This window comes from Octopus bimaculoides, chromosome 13, assembly GCF_001194135.2.
Source record: "Octopus bimaculoides isolate UCB-OBI-ISO-001 chromosome 13, ASM119413v2, whole genome shotgun sequence".
Taxonomy (NCBI): Eukaryota; Metazoa; Mollusca; class Cephalopoda; order Octopoda; family Octopodidae; genus Octopus; species Octopus bimaculoides.
The window spans coordinates 44349064-44360022 of record NC_068993.1 but is presented as its reverse complement, the minus strand read 5'-3'; the positions used below and the strand labels follow the sequence as shown (position 1 = coordinate 44360022).

Here is a 10959-nt window from a genome sequence, read left to right as displayed (position 1 = left end):
GAGAGTGTAGTGGGTGCTTTTACGTGCCACCGGCACGATGGCCAGTCAGGTGGTACTGGCAACGGCCACGCTCAAAATGGTGTATTTTACGTGCCACTTGCACAGATATATATATATATATATATATATATATTATATATTACACCAGGTGTTTAGTGATCAGAAGTACATTCAGCAGTAAAACAATACCTCCATAATATATTCACGTAACTCATGCTAGTATGGAAAAAATTAACATAAAAAGGATGGAATAAATGTTGTGTTCCACTTTTTTTTAATAACATAACTTAGCATTTTGATAATGAAGATTGATAAAATAATCACAAAAGTCAAATAACTTTAGCAGAAGACACTTGCTACAGTAAAACTACATAGTTAGGAAGCTAGCTACTTAATCACACTGCCATGCTTGCACCTATACATATATATAAAAAAGGGTAGAGATCCCCTTCGGTCATGAATGGCCATATGATTGCATCTAGAAAGTTACCCTCCAAGGCACAAGTCTGGGCAAGGTTGTTTATGGAAGACCAACAGTCACTTATGTATACCAGCCTTCCTTCTCCATGCCATCGATGTTGGCAAAGGTAAAGGCCCGACATAGCTTGGTACCAGTAATGTTGCAACTCATTTCTACAGCTGAGTGAACTGGAACAATGTGAAATAAAGTGTCCTGCTCAAGAACACAATACACAGCCTGATCCAAAAATCGAACTCACTACCTCGTGATTGTGAGCCCGACACTCTAATCACTGAGCCATGCATATATTACAGGTCATAGAAAAACAGTTTTGTCATCTAGTTATAGTTGCACAATGTACAACGAAAACTGTTTATTCAGTAAAAGCACAACTCCTGCTTGTGTGTATTACTATTATTGCTCATATAAATAATGAATAAATAGTAACAACGATGTCTAAGCTATATGTAAGAAAGTATCTATATCTAAATTGTATGTTACTTTGTGTAAGATGGTCTATTATTATGAGTAAACATAGGAACATCTATATGGCATCTTGACCTAGAAATAGAAACCAAGTCTCCTTCATGTCACAACTTAATATACTGCCTTCTAATAAAAAAAAAGCTCATAATGCCTGAAAGTAAGATAGATGATCAAGGATATGCTTGACAATAAGAACAACTGTGGCTGTCTCTCTTCTGAGATGTGTAACATTTTAGAAAATACATCTGAATAGAACATTTTTCAAATGCTAAGGTTTTATGCTCTAGTAAAATCATTTCTAGCAGCTATAAAGGTCATAACAGAGAGAGAGAGAGAGAGAGAGATAGAGAGAGAGAGAGAGAGAGAGAGAGAGAGAGAGAGAGAGAGAGAGAGAGAGAGAGAGAGAGAAAGAGAGAGAGAGAGATAGAGAGAGATAGAGAGACTGACAGACAGAGAGAAGGGATGTAGAGAAAAACAAAAAAGAAAGAAAAAGATGGTGTGAGAGAGACAGAGAGATGCAAACTAGTAAGTTACTTAGATACTATTTATTTTCCAATATCCTTCAAAATTTGAATAAATGAAATTTATTGAAAGAATAATACAGGACTTGGGAAACATGCAATTGGCATTAGGAGAACACTACTGTGGACAAAACTTTAATATTAAGATGGAAGAATGAGAAAGGAATCAAGACGAAAAGAAATCAGTGACAATGTTATATAGGTTTTCTTCAACCGTATTACTACTGTAGACAATTCATACAAATCACAGAAGGTATCTGGGTGGTGTTCTGGTGTGTTACTATTTACCTTTTACTTATTTTCAGAATATGTACTCTACAAAATGTATTGAGTAATCCTTCAGTTTAATGTTAAATTTTTATTATTATAACTCGACATAAAAACAAACAGTATATGTATGTCAATATACATTTCTATATTTGTATGCATGTTTGTATTTATGTATTATGTATGCATGTATGCATGCAGCACTAACTTTACAGTTGAATGGCTAGCATGTAAAAAAGGTCACCTGCTAATGACAAAGTAACATATATTCCACCAACAGTTGTATAAATCTAAAGAATCACTTGACTCATAATTGTATACAGGACAATGAGTATAACAAACTATTTCTAGACATTATGTATAATATATTAAAGCTATGATACATCGCAACATAGTGCAGTGCTCCAGAAAGAAAAAAACTATAGATTCTACAGAAATCTTTGCAAAGGAAATGGAAGTAGGTTCAAGACATTTTGTAGCTTATGCCAATAGAAAATAAATAAATAAATAAAAATAAACTAAGGAATAAGAAAAAACGTTGTATTAAAGAAATATCTTATGGTTCCTAGAAATTAAAATTTGTCATGAAATCTCAAGAAATTTTAAAAGTTAAAATATTTGTTGAACATTAAGTTCTTCAGTTAAATCATTCCATAACATTTTGATTTTTTGTGTGTTGAAGATGAGTGAAAATGCAGAATCATTAAAATTATGAGCTATTTGAAAATAATTCCTCTGTAACAGTGAATTTTTATATTCATTATAATCATTATCATTTAATATCCATGTTCTATATTGACATAGGTTGGACTGTTTGAGAGGATCTGATGGACCCAAAGACTGCATTATGTTTCAGTACCTACTTTGGCATGGTCTCAATGGCTGGATGCCTTTCTTAAAGTCATTCACTTTACAGCATGTATTCGGTGCTTTTTTTTTGTGTGTGTGCCACCAGCACTAGTGAAGCCACCATGCAGCTTACAAGACTACAAACCCCATGGGAAGGTTAACTTTATGCTAGGAGATGAAGACTAAAGAAGAGTAAAGTATGAGAAAAAAGGACCAGAGTAGAATATGTTTCTTACTGTAAAGAAGCTACATGACAGCTCACATTTTAGAAGAGATGGTGGGTGTGGAGCCAGGAAGCAATAAAGGTATAGTAGTGATGAGATGTGAAGGTGGACCTCTTAAAATATTAATTTTCAAAAGAAATGACAAGTGGATGAGATACTAAAACCTCAAGAGTAATTTTTAGATAGACATTAATGATTCTGCTGCTAAGATGATTGACATTTGTGTTTGGCAGAGATGCACTTTTGTCATGGATGAATGCTTATCCCTTTGGAGACTGCTGGAAATAATAAATTAAAAGAAATATATACCTTGAAAGGTACTCAAACAGCAAAGACGACAGGTAAGGTACTTTCATAGAGTGGTGACATGATAGTATCACTAAATAGAAGAACGATACTATTGCGTAATAGTGCAATGGTATTGCTATTAATTAGAGGCAAAGGTACTCCCAAGATAGAGGGAAGAAACTTTTTGAAGCTGTGACACTGAAATGTAGAAAATGCACAAAATATATTTTATGAAATGCTATAAGAGTGAAAATATGGAGACTGTTGGGTAAATAAATTGTAAAACTTACTGAACTTAAATGAAGTGTAGGGGGTAAATAAATGGTTGAGTTGAACTAAGGTGGGGGCCAATATCCGGGTTGAACTATGGGTAAAATGTTTGCATTGAACTGAGACTGTAAATGACTGTGTTGAATTATGAGAAGGCTGAAGTAAATGGTTATGCTGTACTGTAGGAGTAGATGGTTGGACGATGAAGATGAATTGTAGAGGAGAATGACTGAGGATGAAGAAGTGACAGAGGTTAATTAGGAAATAGATCAAGTTAAAATATGAAATTTTAAGAGTAAGGGTAAACAAAGGATGAAATGTTGGTTGGTTGACGGGTTGGTGTGTTATAAATAATATATAAGCAAGGAAATGGTCAAATGTTGCAGAGAATTTTGTCAAAAGTTCAGTATGCTTATTTTACTTATTTGAAGAAGTGATCAAATGAATTGGGGAAAAAAATGTTGGAGTGAAAAAAAAAAATGAGACATGAAAAAAATACACCATGCAATGATAAAGAAGTTTGATGACGTCAGGGTAATTTATGTCATGAAACTTTAAATCAAAATATAAAAAAAAACATTTTTTTTTTATTAGTAACATGTCAGCACATATTACTAATAGTTTCAAAAGCACTCAAAAAACATTCAAGGTCTTTGAGTTCATTATCATTAGATTTTGCTGGCTTGTACACTTGCTGTACTCGATGATCTATTTTTACATACATATGTGGCACACAAAACATGGTGTAGTGTCTATTCATATATCTGTCCAACCTGAGGTCTTGAGCATTACTTGGGTTTCACATTAGCAATTTTGCAAATTGCAAATATAATTACCACAGTATGTAAAACTTAAGTATTGACCAAAACCTCAGAATAATATGTAATTATTTTTATTGTTTTAGGTTTTATTTTTTATTTTTAATTTGTTTAAAACATGACCTCTGACATAAGGTGTCAATGTCTCTGAACCATTACCATAACCCAATGCTTATGAAGCAGTAAGAAATTAAAGATTTTGGTGTAGCCAAACCAAGATAAGAGAGTTCCTTGTTTATCAGGTTACAAAAGGAGGCTGACCTACCTGGCCAAAGGTAGGAATCCCATTATGGATAAAATCCTTGATCCTCTTACGGTAAGGGATTGATGGTAACACTTCATCCGACATCAGTAAACATGGTAACAATGTAGATAAATGATCAAATAAATTCAAATTTGGTTGGATTTTTGAGAAAATAATAAAAGAACAGTAATGATTTATTTATTTTTTTGAGGGTGTAAGGTTTGGGGGTGAAGAATTTGATTGATTTTTTTTTTGCTTTTTATATATTGAAAATTGAGAGAGATAAATATTGGCTGAAAAAAATATTGAATCAATAACAATTTTTTTTTTAAATAGGTTTTCAAGGAAGAAATAAAAAATATACATTACAGCATGGAATACATATGTTAGCCATTCAAAAATGCTTTACAGAAGCTGTTAACTTTACATAAACATTTACTACTTGTTGTCAGAACTTTCATTGCACCAAATGATGAATGTTTAAGTGCACAGTTTTTTGTGTTTTTGAATGACTAAAATATGTCTTCCATGGTATAATTGTTTTAGTTTCAACACAGTATCAAACCAAGTCACTTGCTAGGCAAGTATACTCCTGAAAAAAGTAAATAAGTATATATTATAGTGTAAAAAAAAAATCTTACAGGGAGGGTAGGTAGGGGGAAATTGAACTGAAAAAAAATGAAGGTATTGAATTAGAAATATATTGATTATAAATAAAAATTCTAAACCTGACCAGAAAATTTAAAGCCTCTAAGAAGTTTCACTCATTAAGCTATGTCATTTAATCTATTGTTATCCTACAATAATGGTGTTTGATTTCCTCCCTTTGCAGACAGTGTCATCTCACTACTCATCTCACACTTGTCTATCCTTCTCCTCCCACTCTTCTATTTCTGTCACTTAGGTCCCATAAAATATTTATCTTTATCTTTCTTCTCCACAGTCATCATCATCATCATCATCATTTAACGTCCACTTTCCATGCTAGCATGGGTTGGACGATTTGACTGAGGACTGGTGAACCAGATGGCTACACCAGGCTCCAATCTGATTTGGCAGAGTTTCTACAGCTGGATGCCCTTCCTAACGCCAACCACTCCGAGAGTGGTTGTAGTATATCATTGCTGCTTTGCCTATATTTTTCCACTTTTCACTAATACTGCCTCTGTCCTCTGAGTCTATGAGGAAAAAGGTCAAAAAGGTCTATGCATGCTGCCACTCCAAATTAGACCAATTATTAAAAAAAGTTGAAATTTAATCTGTGAAATAATTCTGATAGTAGAAGGTGGATATTAAAACTCAGATGACACAGGATAATACAGAATTCTTCATCTTCATATAGTAGTAGTAGTTTAACTCTTGCTACCAACTTGTCTGTGAATGTCCCTGGTCCTATGATACAGACTTATTTTAAAGTGAGGTAACTTAAGACTTTCCATTAGAATTCTAAGTTATGTTCCAAACACTAACTTTATAACGACCAAGTTATTTTACTAAATTCTTCATTATTTTCAAAATTAATTGAAACAAACAGGGATTAAAGGGTGGATACATCTATCTTCTCAAGGACCACAGGAGGATTTCAGCTCAGTACTGTAAGCTAATGGAACATTTAATAGTTAAATATGATTCATACACTGCTTGCGATAAGTAGTAAAGTGTATTTCACTATAGTACCTATTTACAGTTAAGTAGACAAAGTTAGTAGAGTTAAGTGCCATTGGCAGTGATATAGTGCAAGTACAAGTGGTGGATGGTGGAATAAAAAGTACTGGTGCTTTAGTTAGCAGCCAGCACATTATCAACCTAGCAAGCTTTAGCAATCACTTCAACTCGGACAATGAGTAGTTGTAATAAAACACTTTAATCTTACATGTGGTTAAAGTGTTCGCAGTACACATCGAGAATGCATCACTGCTCCACCCTGCCTGTCTATGCCAACATTCAAGCAGTAACAGAGGATATTAGTAAATTAATGACTATTAATGTTAGTACACTACTGATTAGCTTCTAATATGATTGTGTTCTAATTAAAGCAGCATATCACATCTATTTTACTCAATTTAAAATCAATTTCTTTGCACTTTATTTGTTAAATATTCAAGCAACAACAAAATCTTTTTGCTGACAAAGACAACAATATCAGGAACAACATGCTTTTACAAATTTAGTCAGCATTACAAAGAATATAATTATGAAGCAGTGAGGTAATACTTCAACAGAAATCAACTAGACATTTGGTTACCACACATATTTATATAAAATACATACACTAAACTTGCCATGTTTACAAATGATGCAAATTCAGTATATATTTTTCTCTTGCTTCTCTTATTACTTTTTCTTCACCTGAAACACTAGATTCTGTTCTGTTCCTTCCATTTGCAAATCTCTATTTCCTTTGTAAACTTCTTCCATTGTTATTTTTTCGTTTTATATGTTTTTCACCTTTTCAGTTATGTTTTAATTGTTGAGCACTATGTATTATTTGTTTGTTTGTTTCATCTTTCCTTCACAACTTTGGTATATTTGTATGATTTTCACACACAGAAAATAAAAAAAAATAAAGATTGTTGATACAAAAGAACCACTGAAAGCTGAAGTTGAACAGAAATTGGATTTTTCCTTAATGTAATTGCAAGAACTATAAATAGCACAAATAACCAGTTTACTGTTCTGCCATTTGTCTTTTATCATGTATCTTCATCCTGCTAGATTTGACCTATTCTTTATCTTATACACATAACATAACTAATACAACAAATAAACCCATTATAAAAACTATTACATTATTTCCTCTGGAGGTTACTGTGTGTTCTGTTAGCTGGTGAAGCAACAGTAAAAGTGTGATGATAATGGCAAACAACCTCCAATATAACTTAATCTATGTGTCCTTCATAAAATAGTAAATATCAGAGTTCATGTCTCAATAACACTATGGAAAAAGCTAAACTGAAATTTCGACTTAAAGAATATAATTCAGATTTTATATTAATCCTGTAATTTTTCTGAATGTTAATTGCAAACATTGTTGCTTTATAACCATTATCATCATCAGTCAATGTCTATGTCCCATGCTGTCATGGCTGGACGGTTCGACAGGACCTAATGGTGCTAAGACCTGCATTATGCTTCAGTGTCTGCTTTGGCATGGTTTCTATGGCCAGATGTCCTTTCTAATACCAACCACTAACATATATTGGATGCTTTTTTCCATGCCACCAACACTATGGATACCACCATGCAGTCTGAAAGACTACGAACCTCAAAGCAGTAACTATATGCCAGAAGATGAGAGGTAAAATATATTTTCTTTTTCTTTTTTTTTTTGTCTTATGAAATCTTTCTAAGAAAACAATGAACCATTGAGTATTCTGTATGTTTCTTGCAACAACCAAAACAACTCTTTAAAAATTGCCTGACTTTGATGTATTAAAATATTGAAATGATATTTTAGATTATGTTTTACCTTTAGAAGAATCTTGTTCATTAGATCATGTGGCGATGGACATGGGGCATTGTCATCATGAATGTAAAGATTATCTGTTTGACAGCAGTTAAAGAATTATTATCATTATGATATATAGAAAGAAAAATTAACAAACTGGATAAGCAAAAAAGTAATTAAATTTAAAGTAAGAAAAAGAATTCTAAAACTGTAATGGCCTGAGATTCTTTATTGTTGGGGCACCACTAAAAGTTTCATCTTCATGTAATGATTAACGAAAAGAAAAAAAAATGGACAATGGAATGGTTTCTTCTTGTCACAATTGGAATTTGGCACAATAAGCTAACATAAGACTTATTAATTGTATATTTTCCTGCAATCCACAATGAAAATTACACTTCATGCTGTACTGAACATCAAACTAGTTTTTTGATAGTTCAAGTAGCATATTAATTTTTCTATGAGAAGGGGTTGCTTGCTCTTATCTTCAATGAGGAATTGTTATCTACATAGTTCCCATTTAAAGTTAGCTGGACTGGACCTTTCTAATAGAATCAAGAACCAGAGACAATTCTGGTACAAAGCAGTTCCAGCTGAAACTGAAATGCTTTTGTTGTAAACCTTGCAAATAAACAGAACATTGCAGGGTCGTTGGAGACATTAAAAAGAGTCATAGGCATGGCTCACTCTCTTAAGTAACAAAAAAACAAAAAAAAACAAAAAAAAAAAAACGATTCACATGTAAAGATTCCTAACTCTTCATAATAACTTTTTTCAGTGAGAGAGGTTAGGGTAACTTTGAGGGGCTGGTTATTCATTGGTGGATATTGTTTCTAATATAGGCAACAAAACCTCTATAAACAAGTATCGTTCTCACCAAGATTAGAATTCCTGTGAAGGACAAAAGAAAGATATAAATCTTAATATCCACATGCCAGAGGTCTGGCAACAGGAAATTTAGTCCATGCAATCTAGGCACAAATCCTGAAATTTGAGAGAAGAGGATAATTGGTTATATATGCTTCAGTACTCGACATGGACTAAAGCTTTTCCCCACCAAGGTTGATAAAACGTTTATCCTCCATAGGATTTGAACTCAAAATATAAAGGGCCATAACTAAATGCTGCAAGGCATTTAGTCTGATTCTCAAGTGATTTTGTGAATCCTTGACCAATAGATCATGTGAGGAGATTGAGAAGAATCTGGAAGAGGAGGAGCTGGAAGAGGATGGGAAGGAGGCAAAGTTGTAGGATGAAGGGTAGGAGAAGAAAGAAAGAGGAGAAAAGAGATGGAGAATGAAGACGGGAAGAAAGATGAACAAAAAGAAGATGAAATGAAGAAGTAGAAGAATCCAATGCCATAGAACAGGAAGAAGTAAAGTAGAATAAAATATGATATATTATAATATATTATAATATATTAGTTGCTTGTTGAAAATAAGTCTGGTAAAAGGATACTTCCAAGAATGGTTTTTATTTGATGTGCCATGACTTTCTGTTGTGTGAGGGAACAGTGATTCTCAATAGACAAGATTACTGGGTAACTGAAACAGAGATATAACAGGATTTATTACACCAGTAGATTAACTGATTTCACTTCACATTATATTGGATTTACATGGATTATTAAGATACTAATGGTTGTTACTGTTACATAACCACAAGGTTGGTTTTGATTATGCAAGTCCTTGCTCAAATGCATGAATTGGTCTAGAGCAGTGTTTCTCAACCATTTTTTACCTATGGAACCTTTCAATTCCTATTTTACTCAGATGGACCCTCTTAGCCATTCGATGTTCAAAAAGTCGTATATTTTTATAATTAAATATCATTAGGAATTGTATTAAAAAAATTATTAAAGTATTCTGTGTATTGTAGAAGTAAAACCAATTTATAGCAGATAAATTTTAACAAGAAAATTTTATATGGAGCCCAAGGGCCATGTGGATCTTGGTTGAGAACCAGTGGCTTAGAGATTATGGTGTTGCACTCACAATCACAAGACCATGGTTTTGATTCCCAGACTGGATGGTATGTTGTGTTTTTGTGCAAACCATTCATTTCATATTGCTCTAGCTCAGTCAGCTGTAAACGACGGTCTAACATCCCACTCAGAGGAAACGTTGTGATCTCAGTCACTTGTATGTCATGAAAACCAGGTAACTGATCCTTTGAGTCAATAGACTCAAGACAGTAATGTCCAGGGAACTTACTATTCTTAAAAGCATTCCAGCAATGATCATTGAATCATAATGTAAGGGGCTGAAAATTTTACCAGACATGCTTGTACTCTAATCTTAATTCTCAGATAGTGCAAGAGTGACACTTCAAGTAGAGCCACTATGATACTTGTGCTTTAACTTAATCTTCTGTCAGAATAAATTTTTGCTCACCCAATTCCTAGTTTTACTCACAAGGCTTGGGTCAAACCCTAACTATGATAGAGGACACTTGACCAAAATACCATGCAATGAAAATGAACCAGCAGAGTCCTCATGATTTGAAAGTGGATTTCTTAATTTTGTTCATACCTACGAGTTATCCCATTCACATACATACAGAGTAATATAGCATTATTTGTTGTTATATTTTCTTATATAATATTCTTCCTTCCCCCACTTATATGAGGTCTGTCAAAAAAAGGATGTAAGTTTTTTAAACTGCACCAGACAGTTAGTGAAATCCATTAAAAATGTAATAATGTATTTAGAAGAAATATTGATAATTGGTACTCTGTACTGCTCATGGAATTTCTCACTCACTTGTTCACTACTGCACACATCACATCCACTGACACACTGATTGGGGGTTAACACAGGATTTGTGGGTGCATGCGTGTATATATATATATATATATATATATATAGATAAGTCAGTAAATAGTGGGGTTGTGTTAACCGCACGTGGAGAAATAATAGGTAAATGAAAAATAATAATAAGGCAGAATGCTAAACTGGAAGCATATTTTAATAAAGATTTCTCTAGCCGGCTTTCATTGCGAAGCAAATTTTCAAGAAGAGGGTGAACGAAAATGTTTTTTACAAAGAAGTACAAAATGAAGAAAATGATATATAAAAAAAAAAT

The 10959-nt window shown here is 33.1% G+C and overlaps 1 protein-coding gene across 1 annotated transcript in view; it reads right to left on the bottom strand.

Annotated features, from left to right (window-relative positions):
• LOC106880478 (1-phosphatidylinositol 4,5-bisphosphate phosphodiesterase delta-4) overlaps positions 1–10959 on the bottom strand; it is a 143011-nt gene that overhangs the window by 25855 nt on the left and 106197 nt on the right. Inside the window, exons 11-13 of the mRNA XM_052972256.1 lie at positions 9334–9419; positions 7898–7970; positions 4449–4533 (exon numbers count right to left, since the gene is read on the bottom strand). Coding sequence (XP_052828216.1) covers positions 4449–4533; positions 7898–7970; positions 9334–9419 — 244 coding nt within the window. The remainder of the gene's footprint in view (positions 1–4448; positions 4534–7897; positions 7971–9333; positions 9420–10959) is intronic.